This window comes from Mixophyes fleayi, chromosome 8, assembly GCF_038048845.1.
Source record: "Mixophyes fleayi isolate aMixFle1 chromosome 8, aMixFle1.hap1, whole genome shotgun sequence".
Lineage (NCBI taxonomy): Eukaryota > Metazoa > Chordata > Amphibia > Anura > Limnodynastidae > Mixophyes > Mixophyes fleayi.
Genome location: NC_134409.1, coordinates 136,128,567 through 136,154,110, shown reverse-complemented (window position 1 = coordinate 136,154,110; position 25,544 = coordinate 136,128,567). Strand labels below are relative to the sequence as shown.

Here is a 25,544-nt window from a genome sequence, read left to right as displayed (position 1 = left end):
GTAGACGAATATCTGGGAGTGCTAGGGTCAGACACACCTGTACGTGGGATAACGCAATCTCCCATACAGACCTTGTTCATCCATAACAGAAAACGATTGGTGAGGAACGAATATTCAGGTAGCCACATTGTAAAGATAATGTCCAAATCACCCACAATGGGCGATGAAAGCACAAAGGTGCAGTAATCCCAAAAGAGAAGGATTAAAAAAAAGGAAACAATTTAAAAATACAAACAGTTAAAAGTTCTGGTAAAATGCCCAACATTCTCCATCCATTATCCTGCTGTTCTTTCTGAGGTGGAAAAAAAACAACCTTTTGTAGTGTATTTTAAAACAAACAACAAAAATCAATAAGACTATTGACTCCACAGTTATTTAGACGTGACGGTTTTGACAGTTACATTCAGTCTATTGATTTACACAACTAAAGTCCGTACAAATAATTCACGATGGATTTCTTACAGACCCTTTTATTGAATAGCAATTGAATATATGATATTACAGTTTGCCATTTACTCTTTCTTTGTTCATCTACTACCACAAAAGCATCCCACCACTTTGCCTCGGCCACTAGGAGGCAGCGTTTGCTGGTGTGCTTGAATGATATTTCAATCCACCTCCATTGACAATATATAAGATCTTTGTCAGGATTACATTGTACAAAAGAGACAATTTTACTAAAATCATACTAATAATTAACCGGCATGGAGAGACACGATACTTGTACAATCAAGGCTGATTGATGTGTTTACAAACAATAAAAACATGACAAATGCATACTTTACTACATGTTAATGACTACTTTATGCCCCAAACAATTAAGGGAAGACCGTAATGAGAAGGAATCTATGTTTCGATAACCAACAACCAATCCAAGGATTTCAGGCTCGGTTTATTTTATTTTAAACCAGGATTAAAGAGCAACAAACTGTAAGCATATAAATTATAAACATTGCAAGATGTGTAACAGTTTAGATAAGTAGAATTAGATATTCTATCCGGCCCTTAGGATCAATTAAGTTTGACAAGTCTGTTCTAAGTATTATTGAAGAGTACGTCTAGCCACTAAGTGATGGTAACATAAGAACAGACGGCCGCTTACTGAATAATGTACCTGATGTAACTGAAGTATTTGTACTTAACTATACAGGACCACAGTGGTCTCTCTGCACCTCATCAAGTCAGAAGAGAGGTGCTTTTTCAACTGAGCCAGCAAAATGTGAGTGACAGATTTGCAAACTTGGCTTTTCAGAAATGCAAAATAAAAAGCAGCCTAACTGACGTGACTATTTCAGCTTTTTGACCTGTATAGGAATACTCTATTGGACTTAACTTTTTAACAAAGCTGCAGTGGAGTGCCAGAGTAGCACTATACAGTGTATTTTAACATCTTATTTCATACAATTTATGAAAACATTAATTTTGAAAGTTTTCTCTAAATGCACTATAGTGGTATAAAACATGTGGTACACTCGAATTTACATATTTGTTGTGCTATACATAGGAGATAGTGGACAATGCCTTTTCCCCATTAACAATATCTTTGATTAGGAACAGCAAGCAAACTGCAGACAAATGTCTCCTCTACTCTTCGCACATCTCGTGCCCCGTCAGACTTTAGGGAGGGATCATGCTATACAGCCCGGGCAATATATATACGTACTTGTCTTACCTGGCTATAGACTGAAGAGAGAGAGAGAAAACAGGTGACGCAGAGCGAATAACCCTCCACGGACTGACAGGTGGCTGCTCCATGTTTTCATCAAGCGGGTCGTTATCTAAGGTGGGTTCCTCGCCGTCTCCTATATCTTCCTTTTTAAGGTCACCTAGTAAAAAATAATTATATAGATGAAACTCACATTACAATGTCGGCAAACTACGTAATCAACATTCCTCAAGTATCAAATAGCCAACCAGTAAATAGACTGGAGCGTTACTTACAAGCACACGAACCTAAACATGTACATATATTTAATTATCTGCTGTCTTATGACTTGATAAAGGAGAATAATAATAGGCATCCACGGGCCTTTATATACCAGAGAGGTAAAAAGTTAGAATTACACATTGAGGTCTACCATCGACAGATCTCCAAAAAAGCGACAATTTACACAACCCATCACTGCGCCTATTAAAAACCATTTCCACAAAGCTCTTTCCATCCTGACTGATTGCAGAGCTTAATTTCCTGCACTAATTACCCTACTGCTGCTGCAACGCAGACCTGATGTGAATGCAGAACAGATATAGCCATTAACACTGTAATAAAACTGTTCTGTAAATAAACAAAGGCCTTTTACAATTACAAATATTCCGGCTTCATACTGGAACCACTTGCACATGTGCTACAAGTTATAACACCACACGGATAACGAGATGCAGCGAATATTATAGACTGGATACAAATGTCACATTATATCCTGATCACTTTTACCTTCCGGGTTATAGTTTGTAGTTCGTTACATGATCCCTTTATTGTACCAAACTAGATACAATGTAACAGTGCTGCTCTCTGTAGCATTGACAAACTATGTATCAACAGAGAACACTATAGTAACCCAGCTGCCCTTAGAAAAGGAAGTTTTCTGCAGTCTCACAAATGTGCAACAGGTCTGTGTTTTAAAATATTACTGATCCTATTTGTCCATCGGCTATTTAATCTTTGGACGTGCGGTCTGACACACGGGCGCGGCCTTCAGCCAAGCAGAGGTTCAATTAAATAATGAATGAATCTGCTCTGTACATCACACAGCCAGATAAAATCCATTACCGCATTACTCAAACCAATCTGTCAATACAGATTGGTTTACCGGGTAAGTGAATGAAAACAAAGGGTCAGGCCGACTCATCTCGATGTAAGCAAGGATTATCTTCAGTATTGCTTTAAGTAGAAGCCCAATTTAAGTTATTATATCCAAATAAGCACCAATATTAGATTAGAAAGAAACAAAACCTTACAAAAGTTTAACGCACTGTAGAAAAAAATTCAAGAAAATCAGTGAATTTATAGGGTTCATTTTATGGCATATTTATTTTATTTAATCCAATGTTCACCTCTTGCTTTCCTTGGATATATTCAGTTTGTAAATGGGACGAGATAGAGCAACTTGCAGCCAATCGGTTCATCAGAATGTTCCTGTTAGTGTAGGGCATTTAAGGGATGATCTTTTGGGAAGCAGTGTCTTGTCCAGAAATGTGATTGTGTTAGTGAGGACAGGGCTGGATGCGACAGGGGCAGTGACATGATGTGAGGAGGGGAATGGAGGCAGCAGGAAGCCACAGACAGAGTTATATAGTGGAAGGAGCAGGGTTCCCCAGCAGCACAGAGTATATCAGGAGATGAGTGATGTGTTAGTGAGGACAGGGTTGCATGTGACAGGGGCAGTGACATGATGTGAGGAGGGGAATGGAGGCAGCAGGAAGCCACAGACTGAGAGTTATATAGTGGAAGGAGCAGGGTCCCCAGCAGCACAGAGTATATCAGGAGATGAGTGATATATTAGTGAGGACAGGGCTGCATGTGACAGGGGCAGTGACATGATGTGAGAAGGGGAATGGAGGCAGCAGGAAGCCACAGACTAGGAGTTATATAGTGGAAAGAACAGGGTCCTCAGCAGCACAGAGAGGTGATAATAGGCACTTATGATAATGATGCAAGAAATGGTGGTATCATACACACCTTTACATGAATCGTAGTTCACACATGCTACTTTAGAAAAGGCAACTTTCAAACTCTTCTCCTTCAATTTCAATTTTTGGACAAACACACAGAACCTAAGCCCGGCCATCTTTTCTCTAGTCCTGATGTCAGAAAATGACACGCTAAGTTCTATCACATTACAGTCTTAAGAACTGACATCTTCAGTATTACAGTAAGATTTACCTAATCCTGGCTAAGTTATGATGTGAACTCTGCGTGCTAATGTCCAGATGTCAGGCTACATGCTGACACAGCCAGCGGCTTCACACTCCATAACCTACTGCCATATACTGGCCGTGAACCAAAGCACTTCAGCTGACAAGAAAAAAACAGTGTTCAACAAAATACGGTATTTTCTCTGCAAAACGATTTCCTGTAGGCTTTATAAACAACTTTCTTTCACTTGAAGACAAACTTTTACATCACCCAGGCTATAATGTCACACCGCTGCAAGGGGACAGAGCGTAGCCAAGAATAAGGAAACCATCTAAAGCATTCTGTAGTAGTTAATTCTAGTACAGGTTTAGGCGCCTCACAAGATCCCAGATTATCTGTCCATACGCTGACCAGGGAAAAGGCTTGGATGCAAAATATAAAAGAGCATATTGTAAAAGCTTGCTGCAGATATTTAATTACTAGCGTGCTAAAAGCAGTAGCTGTCTTGTTTGCATTCCAGCAGTATAGTTATTATCACAAAGTCCTACACAGCACTAATAAGACCCCCTCTGGGCTACTTGGAGGACCTAATTTCCTGAGAGCCCCAGGTCTCCCCAAAGGTAATGCCAATCAACTGGGCATGTGAAGACTGAAATAATCCTTCTACCTACATCAATCATTATTAGTTCTATCCTGTGTTTTGCTGCCCATCACTGCCTGTCTGTCTTTATGGGCTTTCATCAGTATTCAGCTGAAAACAGCTTTTATTCTGTCTTAACAAAATTAATTTTTTGCTTTTTTGGGGACAGAGAACTTTCTTCTGCCATCAATGCTGGAAATATCAATTTCATTTAAGCACAAACTTTTAGAAAAATGTTCATTCTCATTCTTCCTAATCTGCCTTCATCAAGTCAATTCAACAGATAAAAACACCCCTAATGTTCTTCTGCACCTATCATCATGAACACGTATATAAAATGCATTTTGTTGGAGGCTCTGTGTGTGGTGTGGATTTTGAACTCTTATTTATTCTATATTTTTTACACTTTTGATTGACAAAGCATGTTTTAATTTTAATTAACCTTCAAGCCTATTACATATTGTAGCATTCTCTAACACTAGAGACAGTGTGGGAGAGATGATCTGGGTCTTACAAGACCTAGAGACTTTCTAGCCTGTAGTAAACTCCACTGATCGAATCACCAGAAAATTGGTTCCCAGCAATCAGCTCCCTTCTATGGATGCTGCATTCAATTTTTACATGAAAAAAAAATAAATGTTTTTAAACAATTCTCATTAGGGGATGAATATAATCTGCTTTAGAACCTTGCGATCTCTTTTGGTTCCAGAATTATTTAAGCTGTCTTTCTCCAACTGAGAAATTCCCGTTTGGTCCTCTGGAGTAAACTCAAATACAAAGGTTTCATTGAATTTTTAGAACCTTTATATATTAAAACTTTTTTCTAGTTTCAATCGGAAACATTTAATGAAGATTGGAAATGTGGTAATAAAAAAAGATCAAGCTTACACGACTGAGCTAACATTATCACCAGCTTTGAAGCAGCACAATAGTAAACGTATCATTTTAAGATGTCCTATTAGAGAAATGTGCAGGCAGAATTAAGCACTGAAGCGAAGTAACGATGAAAGAATTCAAACTATTATTAGTGAACACCACTTTGACCATGTCAGAATAAATAAAATTTACTTTACAGGACTTAATGAAGCAACAGGACATAACCATTTTCTCATTCTCATTTTAGGGTCTCAACTACAGTCCTCAACGACCCCCAACAGGTCCTGGTCTGATTGGACGTTCCTCCGTCAAACAATTAGATGACGGGATTTTGAAATTCCACCTAGAACCACCTGTCTGGTAGCGCTTGAGTTTGCATTACAGAGTGGTCTGTCAGAGGTAAACTTTGTTCCCAAAACCTTTGTATGCTTTTCCTAATCAGTTCAATATCCTGGTTTACTCATAGGTGGATTGTGAATCCCAGGAGTGGAAAACTCATGACCTGCTTGTGGACTGCACACTTTTGAAAAATAAAATATTGCAATTAAAAAACCTACCAGCCAAGATGACTGGGAAATCAGTAGCAGTCTACAAAAAGTATCTGCTGCCGGGGGCCAATACAGAATCAAGAGCAATACTGTAGATAAAGGAAATCATGCCAATTTGGATGGGGGGGTGACATACATAATTTTTCAAATGAGAAACCAGCAGGGGGCTAGGTGGGATGGAGGAAGGGGGTGGGGGGGGGGGGGCGTAGAGAGCCCACTAAATATCTAATCTGAAAATACTCGAAGAATTTCAGGTGCAGGTCTGGGAACTTGAATCACAGTTTGTGTAGTTAGACAAACCCCTTGGTCATCAAAAACAAGCAGGTCTGATTTATTCCAAGTGCGAGGAAAGGTGCTGGAGAGTCACACGGGAAAGTCAGCGTTTCCCCAAAGATATAAGGAGAAAATGGTTGGATGCCTCAGTGGGATCTTAGCTCAAAGATACTCAGAGTATTGAATAGTTTTACAAGGGAAGATCTAGAGGTAAATAGATCAAGCTGAGAGTTTTCTATCAGGTATGAAAAGTGGAGATGTTGCCTATAGCTGTCATTTTGTAGATTGTACTAAATAAATGATAGCTAGAATCTGATTGGTTTTTCAAACCCGCCGGAAAACTCTCAGCTTGATACATTTATCCCCTTGACTGTTTATGAAGATCCAAATGTAGGAGAGGAATGTCATCATGAGTGTCAGCAAGTCTCAATGTCATCTCAAGAAATACAGGGGGCCAAGAAGGTCACAATATTGTTCTAGTGGGAAGTCCAATAATAGACCTTTACGTTTGGAAATCCTCTACCACCACATTTAATGAGTTTCTTTAGAAGAGCTTATTTGATCCTGGGATAGTTACTATTTCACATGAACTTTGCTAAGCCTTTGTGGGATGGAATCAAGCTCAGATAACAGGAAACTGGTAGGAAGAGTCTGATAGTAGTAAAGGCGCTTGGGGAAGATATTTATCTATGTCAATGATCTGCTCCGAAAAAATTAGAGGGCGCCAGGAGAAAAAACTGACTTGATTTTATTAAAGAGACTTCAGTAATTCCCCAGGCACAGGGGCTCATATGAGCCGGTAATATCATAAAATAAAAAATAATTTTGCCATAGGGAATAGAATTGAGAAATGATGTTTTGACCCTCCCGATTAGGTAGGTTAAGTAACAAAGTTTCTGGCTTTAGTAACATAGTTGATGAGGTTGAAAAAAAAGACACCAGCCCATCAAGTTCAACCTATTTGGGATCTCCTGCGATCCTGCACTTATATTTGAAATTGGTCCAGAGTAAGCAACCGCCAATCTGTTTCAGTTGTGAAAATCCCCCCAGACACAATATTGCAGTCCTAGGTTTACCCTATATCCACTACTATCCTTCATTTTAATTAACGGTCGTATCCCTGGATACACTTTTCCGCAAAAAATTTGTCTAACCCTTTCTTAAACATATCTATTGAATCTGCCATCACAACCTTCCCTGGCAGTGAATTCCATATCTTGACTGCCCTTACTGTAAAGAACCCCTTCCTTTGCTGGTTGTGAAATTTCCTCTCCTCTAACCTTAGGGGTTGACCGCGTGTCCTGTGTATAGTCCTTGGGGTAAAAAGTTCCCATGAAAGTTCTCTGTATTGACCCCTAATGTATCTGTACATAGTAATCATATCTCCCCTTAGACACCTCTTTTCTAAAGTAAACATGCCTAAACTGGCTAACCTTTCCTCATAACTTAATGACTCCATACCCTTTATCAATTTTGTCGCCCTTCTCTGGACCCTTTCTAGTTCCAAATTATCTTTTTTATAGAGAGGTGCCCAGAACTGTACTGCTTATTCAAGATGAGGTCTTACCAACGATTTATACAGTGGAAAAATTACACTGTCTTCCCTTGCATCTATACCCCTTTTTATGCATGCTTTGTAATATTGATTTTGTAGCCCGAGAGAGACCATAATGGTCCAGAAATTTGAACAGGCTGGAGATAGATGTTCTAGGCTGCCGATGGGTGAAGAGGACATCATTCGCAAAGAGATAAATTGCTCTCAAGTTTCCCTGTCCTCACACCCCTTATGTATGGCTAGGTTCTATAACCAGGGCAAAGACTAGAGGGGGGAAATTTGGCACGTGCCGTTACTGATGCATATAGTATCGGATGGAGAATCATTGACCATAAGTCTCGCTGACAGCAGGGAATAGAGGGCTGTGAGAAAGCTTCCGAAGACATGAATCACCAGGATATTCTATGGAAAACCTACACCGCGTCGAAAGAGAGAATAATGTCTGGGGTCTTTGCTGGGCATATTTTGATGAATCGCTAGATGTGAGCGACACACATGAAAAGAGATCTCACAGCACAGGGGAAGAAACAACACAAATCTAAGCGACAGATGTTGCAATCGACCGAACGGCGCAGATGACCCCCCCCCCCCCTCTCCCTTTCATGTACTTCATAAAATGAATCCTACGTGACCAAGAGGAGACTTCATTCAAAAAGTTGCAGTTTATCTTCACATTCCGTGCGTTTAAAGCACATCAAAGCGAAAGTAAAGAAACTAAATTATATCCAGAGATCATTATCTCCCCTGTCCAAATACATCTTTCATGTGAGGCGGGAGGAAAGCATCAAACAAGGAGAGATGAAGACAAGATGACATGATGCAAGTGTTCAGCAAGGAACAAACTGTAATTAGAGCTGATTGAGGCTTAATAGCAAACTGCAGCTCTGGTACACTAAATACAAACAGACACAATAATTGGTAGACCAGCCTGCTGCATTATATAATTAAACAGAAACAGATAAATCATTTGCTAAAGACCCACCAGTAGCCAATCAGAGCATTAGGACAATCACGGAACTAGACTGACCAGCAGCCAATCAGAGCATTAGGACAATCACAGAACTAGACCGACCTGCAGCCAATCAGAGCATTAGGACAATCACGGAACTAGACAGACCTGCAGCCAATCAGAGCATTAGGACAATCACAGAACTGGACTGACCTGTAGCCAATCAGAGCATTAGGACAATCATGGTGCTAGACCGACCTGCAGCCAATCAGAGCATTAGGACAATCACAAAACTAGACTGACCTGCAGCCAGAGCATTAGGACAATCATGGTACTAGACCGACCTGCAACCAATCAGAATATTCGAACAATCACAGGGATAGTCTAGTCTAACCAATTAGAGCATTAGGTGGATGTCACATGAAAATTTGGTCTAACTAGAAAAACTCAGCGGTCTAAAGTTCCCACGGCGACACCGGTCATGTGACTTATATCTTGTGTTTAAGTCATGTGCTTCAGCTGAAATGGTGCATTCACAACAAACAATATTTCCAGCTGCAACAAAATCTACTTGTGTGAAATGAATTAAGACAGTTGTGATAAGCACAGTATTTCCAGAGGTCTAGTTACCCACGCACAAATTACACTAGAACAAACGTCTCTCACAGCCCAATGCTCAATTCAGAAACACACTGTCAGAAATATTTTCTTTATGGTTTCATTGGTGGCATTTGGTATAATTAGGTTGTATCCAGTAAAGATTATTTGTACATTTGCATTTATCTGTGGCAGCTTTTATATGATGATTGTATCCTTCAATGTTTTGTCAATTATAACAATCTCTTCCTTGCTCTGCCCTCCCTTGAGGTGGATAGTAACCCTTACTTTTATAGTTCTGCTTTAGAAAAGCAGGAAAGGTGAATTCATATCCATTATATAACTTTTCTTTGTTAATCTGCAAGAGCTAATAAGTACCATTCCTACAGATAGCGTAGGTCACATAACCCAAGTAATTCCTTTGCCAGAGAAAGACGTAATATAAATGTAATGCATTCAAAATAAAAAGACAGTTGTCAGCGCTTATCCATTACACTATCATCATCATTTATTTATATAGCGCCACTAATTCCGCAGCGCTGTACAGAGAACTCATTCACATCAGTCACTGCCCCATTGGAGCTTACAGTCTAAATTCCCTAATATAGATACACACTCACACAGACAGACAGACAGACACATAGACAGACAAACAGGGAGATAGACAGACAGGGAGACAGACAGAGACTAGGGTCAATTTTTTTTTTATTTTTTTTTAATAGCAGCCAATTAACCTAGCAGTATGTTTTTGGAGTGTGGGAGGAAACCGGAGCACCCGGAGGAAACCCACGCAAACACAAGGAGAACATAGAAACTGCACACAGATAAGGCCATGGTCGGGAATTGAACTCATGATCCCAGTGCTGTGAGGCAGAAGTGCTAACCACTAGGCCACTGTGCTGCCCATGACATACACTATATCTACACAACATTTCTGTGTGCGTCTAGCAAAATGAAAACATGAGGTATTAGTTCATAATTTTTATCAAAACATTTAAGCCTGCATCCCAGCATCTAGAGCACCTCATTATATGCAGGTCCTACACTGACCTATACTCTTTAAACACAATTAAAATGCAGTTAAAATCAGATGCACTCACCTCCCAGGTATAGGGGTTTACATCTAGCAAGGGCATGTAAGCCACACCCACAGTGTGCCTTAAATAGGCTTGATGGACAGCTGCTATGACAATAAGGCAATATTTTGAAACAAAACCAGATAATAAAAAAAAACAAGCCTGCGCTCGGTATATCCCTTGTTATATATGGTACCAGCTGCGTGGCAATATAAATGCCCATATATGGGCTTGTTTTTTTCTCTTCGTTTTGTTTCTAAATGTAATGCATTGCCTACATTTAGTGGAGGCGGCCATTTTGTGGGTTGATCTTATAGAGCAGCCTAAGTATTTACTAACAATGACTGGCATTGCTGCGTGACCGATATATCTGGGACGTCATCGAGGCATAGTCACTGGTTCCTAGTAAAGTAATAGGCTGCATAGTCCTGACTTCATCAAGTCACAAAATGGCTGCCAAAAGTGCCTCAGTCAGGTCACTGGTTGTGTTGTTCAAAATGGCCTCTGCTGTGTAACAGTCAGGATCACTCTCAGAAGCTCTAACAACTGTGCAGACAAAAATTTTGACTAAACAAGAAAACAACTTTTATATCATTTATTTATATAGCGCCACTAATTCTGCAGCGCTGTACAGAGAACTCACTCACATCAATCCCTGTACATTGGAGCTTAGTCTAAATTCCCTAATACACACACACATACACAGATTAGGGTCAATTTGGTAGAAGCCAATTAACCTACTAGTATGTTTTGGATTGTGGGAGGAAACCCATGCAAACACGGAGAGAACATACAAACTCCACACAGCTAAGGCCATGGTCAGGAATCAAACTCATGACTCCGCTGCAGTGAGGCAGAGATGCTAACCACTGAGCCACTGTGCTGCCCAATGTCATTAGGTATTGGCAGCATGCCAGCGAGACACATAGCAAATATTGAAATTACATTTGGCTATAATTTTACATCTACCTCACAGAGGTTCACTGTTACTAATTATTGTAAAGTATAGAGAATTAACATCGTGTGTGGATGCTTTATGATATAAAAGAAATTCTTTCATCCGTTCACAGTTCTATCTTGAGCAAAATGTTCCTTTTAACTTGTCAGTTTTGTTTTATACAAGATAAAGGGAGGAGGAAATTCTCAAATGTCATCTTTAATTACAGAAATGGAAGAATCGCTAAATGCTCACATTGAATCTATATTCCGACAGGAATAATTAATGCTGAAAACAGAGGTGTACCGAGGACATCAGTCTCTAAAGTTCCCCTTAGTGTATCACTACTCAAATACTAGCTTGCGGGATTGTCACGATAACAGGAAAACATCTTACTTGGAAAACTAGACTTAATCACCTCCGCAAGGCTCCCATTCAGGGCAATTACCAGGCAACAACTTACGTAGGGAGAAAATTTGGATTTGGTTTTGGCTGTGCAATAATTCCGCATGCATACCAGTCTTGTCCTACTCATACATATAGCACGGCAATCTCTAACAGCATACCCACTAGCCAAAGTGCAATTCTACGTTTCTAGTCACTATCCATATTACATGGCTCCTGAAAGAGTAACATATTAGAATCCGAGTGTTATGGTTTCAATGTAATCATCGTAATCTTTCTTCACTAACACTCAGGAGATAAAGCTCCATTGTAGCAGATGTGGAACCAGTTCGACAACGGTGCCCCTCTATCCCGTGGCCCCGAAAGCAGCTTCCACTGCCTGTATCACAATCCAGTCCTGTTCTACCTTCAGCAACCCTCACACTTCTCTAATTCCTCATCTTAACCATTGTATTGTCCCAATTACCCAAAACCCCCCTCCAGCGCAGTCTTTCCCTCCGCTCGCTAGCAAATGCGTATAACCATTTCCTGTGATGTTGAAAATATAGGTAGGCTTTGGGAGAGACAGCATATATCTGATGTTATTACTGCTATTTATTTATATAGCGCAAACATATACTGCAGCTCTGGCCTATCAGAGACGGAACAAACAATAGCTCTCTAGTAGGACTAACAAAATGGGACAAAAATAACACAAATATAATTAATTGACTTTAAAATATGCATCACAAGACATTCTTGATCATCAGAGTACAATTCAGAAATCAATCTTTATGATCTTAATCCTACTGCAAAAGCATAGATTTAGTGTTTTACTCTAGTAGGAAAGGTATTCATTAAAATCGCTTACTAAGAGTGATTTCAATCTTAAGAATCCTTTGGTAAGAAGTCTACGAGCAAACAGTAGCTATACCTGCAACAGGTGAGATTTAGCAGGCGTCTGAGCAGGATGGGGATTGTAATGTAACAGATGGGAGGTCGGACATCATCCATCTCCCATAGACCTCTCTATAAAGTAGATGTTAAGTCTGTACACAATCACCTGCTCCGCTGTCACAAGCCACAGGCTCCTCTTTCTGCTTCTTTCCCTTAGAAGTCTTCCACCGGTGGTTCATCTGTTCAATCAGCTGCTGAAATTCCGTGTTGTGCTGCTTTCCTGTAACAAAGAGTCATTACGGTCAACCGAACCAAATAATTAAAACGAATGTGAATTCTATCCCAACCAGCTATAGTTTTAGCAGTCCGGCCATACTGCACTACATTTCCCATAATGCTCTGCCAGCCAGAGAAACACCAACAATATAACAGAGAGGTCCTTAAAAGGTAACTCTAAATGAGTGTTTGTGAGCAGCGTAGCCTTTAAGCTAGCAGAGCATTATGGGGAATGTAGTTCTATAGAGAAATGGGTAAATCTGCCCATACGAGATGTAACTATATACATTATACAGCAGTGAACGGACATCTCTAAACAGAAATCATCATTACGTTTATTTTTAGGGCGTCCTAAATATCCTCAGGACTGGACAGAGTACATAAGATTGCAATATACAAGGACACAAAGTCGATGAGAAACAGGTAAGGAGGGTCCTGTTGTCGATCAGATTCAATCTAGGTGGAGGTGGGCAATGTTGAGATACGAGGAGCAAGAGGGAGTAGGAGTGGAGATTGGGACAGTGGCAGATGAAACCCAGGTTAAATAGTTATAGGGGGAGAGAAATAGGCTTTGGGGGAAAAAAAAAAAAAAAAGTGGGGTTTCAGAGAGTGTTTGAAAGATTGAAGGTTGGGAAGAGAAGAACCAGGAAAGAACAATGTCGCAAAGGCTGGCGAAGACGATGATCAACAATGTCCATGGCGATAGAGACCAAGGAGGATGAATGAGTGAGCAAGGCAAGATGTATGGAAGCCGCTCAGTTAGCTTTAAGCCAAGAGGAGAGAACTCAGGACATGGTTAAGGGGATCGGCTTGGACAAGATATGGCTTTTTGAGCATGGGCGAGATGAGTGCACGTCTGAAGTAGGAGGTGGACGTGAATGTGCCTATGGAGAGGACAGGCTGAAGAGATGAGCTAGGTACAGGCACACAATAGGGGGAAAGAGAGGAGAAGACGAGATGGAAAAGTGTTGAGAGGACTTGTGGGGTGATAGATCCATAGGCTGGTGAAGCTGGTCTGGGGGGGGGGGATCATCATCTGATGACATCACAGTTGACTGAAGTGTATAAGACATTTGGAGACATAATTATGGGAGCGTATCCATTCACAAAACCTAGAGCTCTATAAGTACCACCATTATGATGCAGTCATCGGCTCACGGAGCTCTTTATATTCATCTCTTTGGTTTCTCTACGTGGATGGTAACGGTGGCGTATCAGATACATGCTGTACATTGTCATTGTAACAGAAGCACAGATGACAGTAAATAATGTTCCTATGAGATTATATACAGAAGTATTACTTTACAGACAAGCCACAGGTGTCATACACTGATAATTGTGCAAGAGGAATATGTACAAGCTATAGCAACATAAATGAACCTGCCCTGAAGACAGGCTTATATTGAACATCTAGCAGAAAAACATTACTAGAGATCTCAATTCTCATTATCCTACCTTCAGGGAGATATTTTGTCTCAAATACACAATGTGCAAATGCTGCTACCAACAGCGGTTTTCTATTTAGGTTACAGCCTCCAGCTTCTCCAGAGTCCTCCTACTTTGTGACATGTTTTAAAAGATCACCGTTCCAAATACATTATATATGGAAATTATAGGTATTGCAATTAATTGCTCTTCTACTGTACGCTGTTATCAGCTGTTTAAGCCTTTAAGTAGACAATGCAATGTGCCACAAAAGTAATAAGTGAGACACTGAGCAATCCAGTCCTCCCCTTCCACGCTATCCTTCCAGTACAATCCAGTTGTAGTAGATGAGTCTAAAGCTGGGTACACACTACACAGTTTTCATCCAATAATCGGCTAAATCAGCCGACATACGACCGCTCGTTCAAAAGTCGGGTCAGTGTGTGCAGTGACACGATGGTCGAAAGTCTGCCCAAATGGACGATTGTCGCCTCATTTGGTTGGTCGTACCGTTTAATATTTTCGCTCCAATCTCGTTTCCGTTGTGTAGTGTGTAGAAACTTCCGACCGATCCACAACAATGAGTACAAAATTACAGTCACTGCTCACGACAACATGGCTGTAAAAAGTCGCTAAAGGGACGTCCGCTCTTCCCTTTATAGTCCTAAACAAGGCTAGTGTGTATGCAGTCCATGGACCGAGCGATCGGATCATCGATCGCATGTAAAATCGCTCGGCATAAAAAGTTGGTTGAAATTTCTGTAGTGTGTACCCAGCTTTACAGAATCGTGGTTTTGGTTAGTAAACATTGGCGCAATTTAATTAAAAACTAAACAAAAGGATTTGTCAGCATCGTCTGACGTGACGTACTTAGACAAGTTGCTTATATTCATATACATAAACAGCGTGGTTTTGTTAAAACCTGATAACTCATCCGAAAAGCCTTTAACTATTTTAAACCAGTCGCCTTTCGATTTCTTTAGCCAAGTCAATGTCATTGAGAATGCCGCCTTATTAATATTGATTAGGTCCACTACACGCCAGCTTTCACTGCGCGTAGAACGACAGGTCCTGTAAGAATCAATGGGTGCCATTTAAATTAATAAGCACCTACAGCGGTCAACTTAGATTTTTCCGTTTCTCCATTTAGGTGTTTGACAGTATGGCAGATGGCGGTTATTTATACACTTCACTGCCATTGTGGGGAAAAGGGGCATTGCCTGCGTAACAAAAAAACTTTAAAGAATGATTGTTCAGTTAAAAGGAAAACAAAAAGAGTACGTTATTGCTACTCATGAATACGATCCATTTTCCTTGGCAGGCTGGCTTTATACGCTTGTGTAAACTTAAAGAGGATATATTCCCTTTAAACACGGATCTGTGCTGTCAGAAACGAGCATTAGGATTTAGAGCCTCTGTGCATTTGATCAGTCGAAATCTTGCGGTGCACAGCCATAACCCCAGCAGCACAGGCAATTCTGGCAGTACTTTTGTGCGCTCTCTCGTTTAAAAACAAAATTACTTTTCCTCCTCTCAGCGAGACTTAATAAGCAGATTTTGCAAGCAGTCTGCACTTCAGCAAACCAGGATGAAAGGATTGGGAGATGAGTTGAAGTATTTTGCAATATAAAAAAAAGAGAACACAAAACGAAGGCCACACGCTGCTTCTCCACAGAGGAAATCCCCAGCTGACATTTTGTTTGGTCGATCTGCAGAGACGGGTGTTTAAATGTATATTGTTGCTGCAGTAATCACAAATTTCATGGGGTCAGCAATTGGAATTCTAATTAAAAAGCCTTCACTGCACCTAGACTCTCAGTAATAAAATATATTTTCCCTGCTTTATTACTCCATGTCATAACTATATATATTGTTCCGTATGTTTCCTGGCACTGCTAATTATGTAATCGGAATGAAGAAAACACACTGCTAAAATACAATTTGGTCCCATATCTGCTAATGAGAAATGAACAGAGTGGGCCTTTTCCCTTGGACTTCAAATTCAGAGGACCCCCCCTAACCAAGAAGTTTTCTGTCTCCAGTGAAGTTTCCAAAGTGACCTAAATTGTTTGGCCGATGATATGTGGCTTTATCAATAACGGGATATGTTTGAAAGATTCACCTAGATCCAGCTTGCTCTCTGATATTCCTTGTGGAAAACTAAAATGGTCGAATGACATTGATGGTTTAGAAGAAAGGTTTTCGGTAAAGTTCAATGATGTAAAAATAAAAAATGTAAAACAAAACGAACAAGTTGGGGTTTCAGGGTCACACAGTGGAGACTTTAGAGCCTACAGGAGAGGGTACCACAAAAAGTGAGGCGTGAATGGCTGCAGTCAGTTCAGTGTGGAGTTGAGCAACGTCTCGTTCACAGAGCGTGCCGCAATGAAGATATCGGAACACACCAGGTTCCCGTGCCTGATCTATAGATACAGAGCAAGCATCGACAACGAGAGAGCCCGACATCAAGGAACCTTAACAAGTGTAGAATTGGTAAAAAGATCGTGGAAGAATGGGAATGTGAAATCTTCATCAAAATCTGTATAGCCCAGATATATTGAGAAACATAATAGAGGGGAGTACTGTACGTAATTAGGTGAAAACAGATCAGTTACCCAAAAGCTACAGTGCAGGAGGAGACAAGCGAAACAGAGAGTGGCAACCCCACGATGAGTGTTAGCTCTTGAACCAAAACCTGACAGTCATTAAGGCTAGGTATACACTGAAGCTTTTTTCGTCCAATCATTATGCAAATCAGCAGACATAGGACCGTTCATTCGGATGTGGGCTTCGTGTATACAAATACACAATGGTGGAAAGTTACTCCAAAGTGCCGATTGTTGGTTCATTTGGTTAGTCGTACTGTTTAATAATCTCATTACAATCATCTCATGATCATGTAATGTGCATAAATTTCCAATCGATCCACGACCAGCTGCTGATAGTTCCTCGAGCTGCGACTCCATTGGGGACGTGTGTATGTAAATTACAGATACCTGTACCTCCTCCCACATGGTGTGGTGTCCGCATGTCAGTCAATTGGTAATTAGGTGCTTCTAACGGTAGAGCAATAGTAGCCGTCTACTGCATTATGTGTATTGCATATGTCTGCCTCTATACGTAAACAAGTATGTTACAGAATGAATGAAGAACATGTGTTTCCATCTCCTTTTAAGAGTTTTTGGGTGCTTCTTAATGAACATGCTCGGCCCATTATTCAACTTTCTTGGGGACATTGCGACAGGGACCACATATTTTGTTTCAGTGTGTACGAAATCCAAATCTTTTAAACACGACAATATGGCTGTTAAAAGTCGCTGTCCGGCCGGTCAGCCTTTAAATCAATCGTTTAAAACGTGTCTAATGTGTACGCATGAATCTTCCAAGCGATCGGACCTTCACTCGTTGGTAAAATCGTTGTAGATAACACGTCGGTCGAAAAATTCTTCAGTGGGTACCTAGCTTAAGCCTAAAGAAGTTAAGATTATAAAGAGTGCAAAATGCAGATGTGAGCAACTCATTGATGTTGCAATGTGTTTTGAGATGTAAAGAGACTGGATATAAACATAATTTATGTGTCCAAATATGATCTGGCGCCCATTATTTTCATCAGTTGCACCTGTGCCACCCATGTTTCATCTTTATTCACACATACATGTGTTGGGGTTCGCTGTGTGATCAGACTGACCCGTACACCCCGGGAGGGAAGAGACGGAGATACAGATGGACGTTTGACCAAGCAGGACACCCTACAACAACAAACACCCATCAAATAGGGGTTACATATGGATTGCTCATCTCTTCATACAGATGTGTAGAGGAGATGTGCTTTACACCCAAAAAGAGGGGTACGACGAGGTGGCTGGACCAATCCTTGCACTAAAAAGCTGGTCTTTGCATTTAGTGCATCAGACAGGAGTCAATGAACAGACTGAAAGCAGTGGGCTTAACAGTCTAAGAGACCGGTTCCCAGTTCCATGAGAGCCAGAAAGAGTCACATGGTCGGCTAACATCCAATCCAGTTCTGCGGCCAATAAAAAAAAAGGTGCATAAATGATTGGATGTTGGAGACGGGGAACAAGTTATGTGTTCAACTCTCATCCAATCGCATTACATATAAAAGACAGAGGGAAAAGTGACAATTATGTGTGAGTGGATTGACTTAAAGCTGGCAGTTGGTCCCTGGTTAGCAGAGAAACCTGTCATGTCAGCAGAAAAAGCCCTGGTGGAAACATCCGGGAGGGATAGAAGAGTGTCAGCTCTGACAAGAGGGAGAGCACGGTCAGACTCGTCAACCCTGTCCTGTGAGAGAAACAACTGAAATTTCCTGTGAGAAGTCTGAGGAGAAAATGGAATCTAAATGGATAAGTAACCCCTGTTTATTTATTATTTGATGGGACTGTGTATGGTGAGTATTGTTATTAGGTGGATAGGTACTTGATGGGGAGGACTGAAGATAATTTATCAAAGTTCTGCAAAGGGGTGTACAAATTATCAGGGGTAGTGATAGGGAAAGTCAGTTAGTGATCAGACAGATATATTGTGAATATCTGCACTAAACAACAACATTTACCTCAGACCAGTGACATTCATTACAATGAAGTACAGAGGAGAGATAGCTCACTGCAGGATTGGGCCTCTGTAACAGGACGAGACAAGGAGGAAAGTGTGTACACGCCTAACTTCAAGTCATATTCCACCGGGATACAGACAGAATAGAGACTGTACTTATCAGAAAAAGTGAGGGATACTACAGATTGTCACCATTAAAAGAGATTTATGTTTGACGAAACTAAGGGAAACCGACACCAGCGACTTTATTCTGGAAGTGGAGAGTTATTTGCTTGTCATTAATTTCCTCATAAGACCACTTAACATGTTATACATCAATATATGCACATTAAGCAATAGAATTCAGTTAAGTTAGTGGATATGAATTGAGTTTAGAAAGTACTATTGCTAGACATTATTACAGCTGGAAAATAATTGCAAGTAAGCATTTAAAGGAAGAGGTACCTCTTGGCTGGGGTAAGAAAGGTTAAGGTATTCATTGTATTTTTGTACATTTACTATATTGCATCTGTTTTAAAGGAATACTTTTAAATTACAGTCTATATAAAGAGATATTCAATTATTTTTTTTAGTATATATAAAGTCTAATCAAACATGAAAATCATTTGAGAGCACGCGCCCAATCAATATAAGTGCCGGAGTGGCTTTCAAAGACCAATTTGCCTATTGCTGTCTCTGTGTGTGCCTGTGGGGGTGGAGGGCTCCTTGGTCTCCCTCTGGTGTTACTTGTCAAGAACACTACCCAACGAAGAGCCTATTGCACTCTGACCAAGGAGAAGGCACTGTGCTAACTGAGATAAATGTAAACACCACAGGTCACAAAACAATTTACATAGACACCCAGCTGATCTACAGGAAAGGGGGGGCTACACTAATGAAATAAATTCCTCCTTTATGTGATCCACTGCGATGTCTAAAAATGGAAAGTAACAGAGTGTGTGTAAAGTGGGGAGAAAAATACAGCAGGGAATGAGCTGTAGATATTCCTACATACAAGTAAAACATACCATGTGTGCAGGAAAACAAACAATATTAGATTATGTGTCTTTTAATAATGTCATATTAGTTTCCTCTGAATGCTCTAGGTTCTTCCCACACTTCAAAAACAAGCTGCTAGGCTTATAAACTAAATTGGCACGTGCTTGCGGATGAGAAATTTTTATTGTAAAGCTCCACCGAGGCAGGGATTGATATGAATAATCATACCCTGTAGAGCGCTGCAATTTATGTAGGTGATATATAAAGACAGAAATGAAGACTTGCACATCATTATGATCCTGCTTTCTACGTGCCCCGTTGCTGGGATTTCTCCTGCGCGGCCAAAACAGCATTTAGAGGGAGGGAGAATTAAACGCATCTGTTAAAGAGAAGAGCCCAGGAATATTTCCTGTGCTGGTCTGCGGAGATTTGGGCTGAAATCCACACATGCAAGAAGATCCCTACTCTCTCAACAAACAAATTGTTCCATTAATGGTATGAGATGTGAAATGTTACCAAAGGGAAATGTGAATTTTTTTTTTATTGTTATGAGTGATCGTGAAATATGGTCATGATCAAGCAGAGAAGTATTTTTTTTGGTCCTTTTATAAGAGTTCACAGATGCACTCATAAACAATTAATACACATTTATAGATGTGATTTACGGTGCCTTGGTGACACGCCACATTCCTGACCACAGACGACTCGTTTCTTATTTGTTTTGTGTGCGTTTTTTGTTTTGTTTTTGTAATTTTACATCTGTGGCTTTTCAGTGCTTCTGTCGTCGCCCCAGGGATTTAATCAACGCACCATAGTGGGATCTGGTTCTATGGCCGTAGAGACACCGAAGCAATAATTCTTCCATTACAAGATCATTAGAATTAGCATGCTCCTCAGTGAGAAGATAATGAAGACTAAGAAATTGTTTGAGTCTAAGCACAAAGCGCTACGGCAGAAAGTCTGCTGTAGGACTCACAATTCAGGTACATAGATGGGAAGGAAACAGCCTGCTTTGTGATATAAAGATGCTGTCATCACATTTACTTCAGTGGCTCCCACGTGCCCTAATGGCGAGATTATTAGGTACCCCTGTGAGTCCCATGGGATTCGCATTCATTTATGGAATTTTAGCGTAAGAAAAGGAAACTATCATTTTAAAGGGCTCTGAAAGCAGCAGACATTGTAGCCAGATGCAGCTAAATTACGGTACCAGAAAGCGCTACATGTTATACACCTAATGCAGGTGAGTACCAAATAACATCAATCTAATGACGGTCCTACGGTGGAAAAAAAAAACTAACTGAAAACCCTTGTTAAGACAATAGTGACAAAAACAGGTGTGTTACACAATCAACTAAAGGCCGAGTGCACAACTTGTATCTTATTAGGGACGCAGCATACGGCAGTACAAGATTCCACCGACTTCTGCTTCTATCGGTGAAAAATCAGGTGTGGGGCAGTGGGCTAAGGAACACAAACACTTGAAAATTGTATTTGTATTTGGCATTTCAGGTTGCTATAGCTCACTGGTTAGTATTGCTGCCTCACAGCACTGGGGTCAGGAGTTCAATTCCCGACCAGGGACTTATCTGTGAGGGGTTTGTATGTTCTCCCCATGTTTGCGTAACTTTCATCTGGGTGCTCCGGTTTCCTCCCACACTCTAAAAACATACTGGTAGGTTAATTGGCTGATGACTATAAGGACGTATCGGTACCATCAGCAAATGGGCTTTTCAGTAAGAAAACACTCCAAGCCATAAAGCTAGAGCAACCATAATATAGGTCCAGGAACACGACAAATAAAATTGCCCAGCCCAGACTGTGTCATCACCACAGAGAGGTGGCCGGACAGGGGGTGAATAGACACCAGTGATAATAGGATGCGGACACATAGTGATCCCCACACATCAGGGTGATAGAACAAGCCTTTCCTTTCACAGTATCTATTTGTACTCTTATACTACTGAGCTTTAATGAGGGGAAATATAAATTGTCTAACAAACAAATGATACAATTCCTGAAATTGTGGACCTACACAGAAATGTTAATCCTTAAAAAAATAGCTCATTAGACTTACTGTACACTTCTTTCTTTCAAAAACCTTTTTACTTTGAACAACGTTTGTCTTTGATGCAACAATGTAACAGTTGTGCTGAGAGACTGTGCATCCGCTCACATTATAGAGTTTACACTAAAAAACAGGCAACAAAGAATCTAATGGACTAGTAGCATTTTTATCCAGCTCTAAATATCCTGTTATGTAGTGAATTAAAGCAGGAAACCTTCAAATTTAACAGTAAGGATAAAAAAAAAGAGTTAAAAAAAAAAAAAAAAAGGATCTCAAACCTGATGCTCTAATCAGACTGGAACTAAAATCTATATAATTTGTAGACAATATTTATTAGTTTGACTACTAATATAACCATTGGCATCTCCCAGGACTAGGCTGAATACCAGCCCACGAAATGCCAGCGTCCACTTTAATGCAGCACTCAGAGCATAAACTATGCAGTTAGATCAATCACGTATCTTTTGTGTTATATCGCTGGCAAACAAAATAAATAGGAGGGGATTTACTGCAAATCCCAGAATAGCCTATGAAGCACAGAAATAACATTGGGTCAGTCTCGGCTATTGCAGAAACCGTCTCCCTCTCGCACTTAGCTCATTTCAGAACGCGGCGCCTATACTGATAATCTCTGGGATTTCATCAGAACTAAACAGAAATTAATTTGTTCTCCTCACAGATCCAAACACCCAGGTCCTGCTCACTGGGTCTGTACCTCTTATATTATTGTGAATTTATAACCAATTGAAAGAGAGAGTAGTAAGATTCCAGAGGTCTAACTTAAACAGGGAGGGAACGATAAAACTACTGAGGACTCCAAAATGACAACCCAGATGTCTGATTTTCTCAGGGATAATGTTAGTATTCAGAATATGTTTTATAATAGTTTAGGGAGTGCTTCTATAATATATCAGCCCTCTCATCCTTCTTACAGATACTCAGTGCACGATAACGGCCAGAGAGAAGGATATTTGGACTTTACACAAGCATCTGTTCTAGTATGGGAGTTTCTATAAACAAAGGTTCACATGGCTGGATCCAGGACGATTAAGTGGCGTTCAAGCATCTAAAACCCTCTTTTTATTGCTGGCTTTAACCAAAGCACAGGAATGTGTTGTTTACAAATAAGTGTAAAACCCTCGTTTCTTGTCTTTGGATTGTGCGGAGATGCAGGCGGCCTGTCCACTGAGATTTATTCATGCCAGAGAGCCCATTAAAGACGGGTAAAGCAGATGTACTAAACTACATTCTGATTATAATTCCAGACCTAAGAAATGTTGGAGGCCTTCTCTGTAAGAGGATCACTTAAACAAATGGCACTATCTGCACCCAGAGGTCTGTAATGAAGAGATTGTGTTATACTGGCTGCCGTGTTCTGACTCGGCTATTAAGGCTGAGTGCATAATTAAACGGTAACACAATTTGCAGGGGGAAAAAATAAATTAATTAATAATTCACTATTTTCTGCACTTTCAAACATTCCACACGAGTGCTCTAAGCCCCACACTGTAAATCATTCTGTGACATTACAGAGAATGAAAACAAACGGAATATTAATATACAAGATTGCAAATCCTTAATACAGGAGAGGGCAGCAAAACAGCATTTTAAACTTACGTCCCAATTAAAAATAGTTTTCCATAAATGGTCACCGATCCGAGCGGCAACAATGTATCACAGGAACAGACTAATTCTGCGCATTTTGTAGGAATACATAATTTTCTTTTCTTTATTGGGCTATAAAGTAGATCCGGCTGAAGATACAACAGATCACAAAGTCAAGTGATTGAGGAAAAATGTTCTGCAAGTTTTCTAGAAATGCCACAAAATATTTCACTTTCAGGTCTTTCAAAGAATAGGCAACACTTTGCAAGAGCCTCAATCTCCATTATCCACACATGAAACATTTCAACTAAAGAACAGTGAACTGTAGCAAAAATAAAACCAAATAATATTAAAATGCAGATTGAGAAGAAAAGACTATAATTTGGTGGTAAAACCTTCTTAATATTCACGCACTGATTTGCACAGCCTCTGTCACTTTGCTAATACCAAATGCTGATGATTATTTAGCTCCATTAACACTAAAATATATATATATATATATATACACATATATATATATACACATATACATACATATACATACATATACATACATATATATACACATATATATATACACATATATACATATATATATACATACATATATATACACATACATATATATACATATATATATATATACATATATATATACATACATATATATACATATATATATATATACATACATATATATATATATATATATATATATATATATACATATATATATACATACATATATATATATATATATATACACACACACATTGTTTTTTGACTTTTTTTTTTTTTTTTAGGCAAAATAGAGATGCTCAGGCTCGGATCCTCGAGAACCGAACACACCTGAACATAGGGGATCAGAGAACCACTTTTGCGCTCCCTTGAAACGAGACAAAATGTCATCGATACATCGTCGGATCTCGGGATTTTTGGATTCCTTTTCAAAATCCAACATAACGTTGGGGGGGGGGGGGGGGGGGGGAGGGCCCAAGGACAATTTCATCTTACACCACTTTTCTTTTCTACCACTGCTGTGTGCCAATGTGTCCTAGATGTGCTAGGAACTGCCGTGTGTTTGTGTCATTGCTCTGTCGCTTACCATCCAGCCAGGTCGCTGCAGTCTTTGTCCGAAAGTGTATGAAAATAATATTGTGACCTGTGAGGTGGTCAAAATTGACTGCAAATGACTTGAAATTAGTGTTATTGAGGTTAATAATAATTTAGGAACAAAAAAGAGCAAAAATGTGATTTTAGCATATTTTAGGATTTTTCCTAAAAACTCCAAAACCAAAAACGCACGAGGGCGGTTTTGCCAAAACCGAGAAACGAAGTTACATCTGGCAACTGATTGGGAGTTCAGGAAGGAGTCTCCGCCCACCTGTGTCACATGACTCATTTTGATAACGCTCCACTCTCTGTGATGACAAAACACTTTCACATTTGAAACCAACGTCGCCACTAGAGATCCATAATATACAGACGGCTCTTGCTACTGCTTCCACAAGTCAATCAATTTATACTAGGGATGTGCACCGGCCACTTTTGGTGTCTCGTGTTTTGTGTTTTGGATTTGCTTGAGGTTTTGGGTTCGGATTTGTTTCGCAAAACACCTGACGAAAGGTTTTGGTTCGGATTTAAGGTTTTGGATTTATTTTGAAAAAAAACATAAAAAGTGCTAAAAACCAGTTTTGTGGGTTTTTTTCCACTCCTACGCTATTATTAACCTCAATAACATTCAATATCAATCATTTCCACTAATTTCCAGTCTATTCTGAACACCCCACAATATTGTTTTTAGGCCAAAAGGTTGCACCGAGGTAGCTTGAGCACATAATGCCAAAAAAAAAAGGTACAAGATGGAATTGTTCTGGGCCCTCCCTCCCACCCCTCGCGAGATTCGACGCGAGACTTGGACGACGGAGCCTCGTTTTCATTTTTTTGCCCGCCGGAAATATCCGAACAGTGCTCGGATCCCGTTCGGATCCGCACTGTTCGGGTGGGCTCGGATTAGCGGAATCCGAGCCCG

At 40.1% G+C, this 25,544-nt stretch overlaps 1 protein-coding gene across 4 annotated transcripts in view; it reads right to left on the bottom strand.

The window, feature by feature from the left end:
* The window catches only part of RAD18 (RAD18 E3 ubiquitin protein ligase), a 181,043-nt gene that overhangs the window by 72,370 nt on the left and 83,129 nt on the right, over window positions 1-25,544 (bottom strand). For all 4 annotated transcript variants that reach the window (XM_075183735.1, XM_075183738.1, XM_075183736.1 and 1 more), the window contains 2 exons: window positions 12,755-12,868; window positions 1,673-1,826 (listed from right to left, as the gene is read on the bottom strand). In XM_075183735.1, the coding sequence (XP_075039836.1) occupies window positions 1,673-1,826; window positions 12,755-12,868 (268 nt within the window). The remainder of the gene's footprint in view (window positions 1-1,672; window positions 1,827-12,754; window positions 12,869-25,544) is intronic.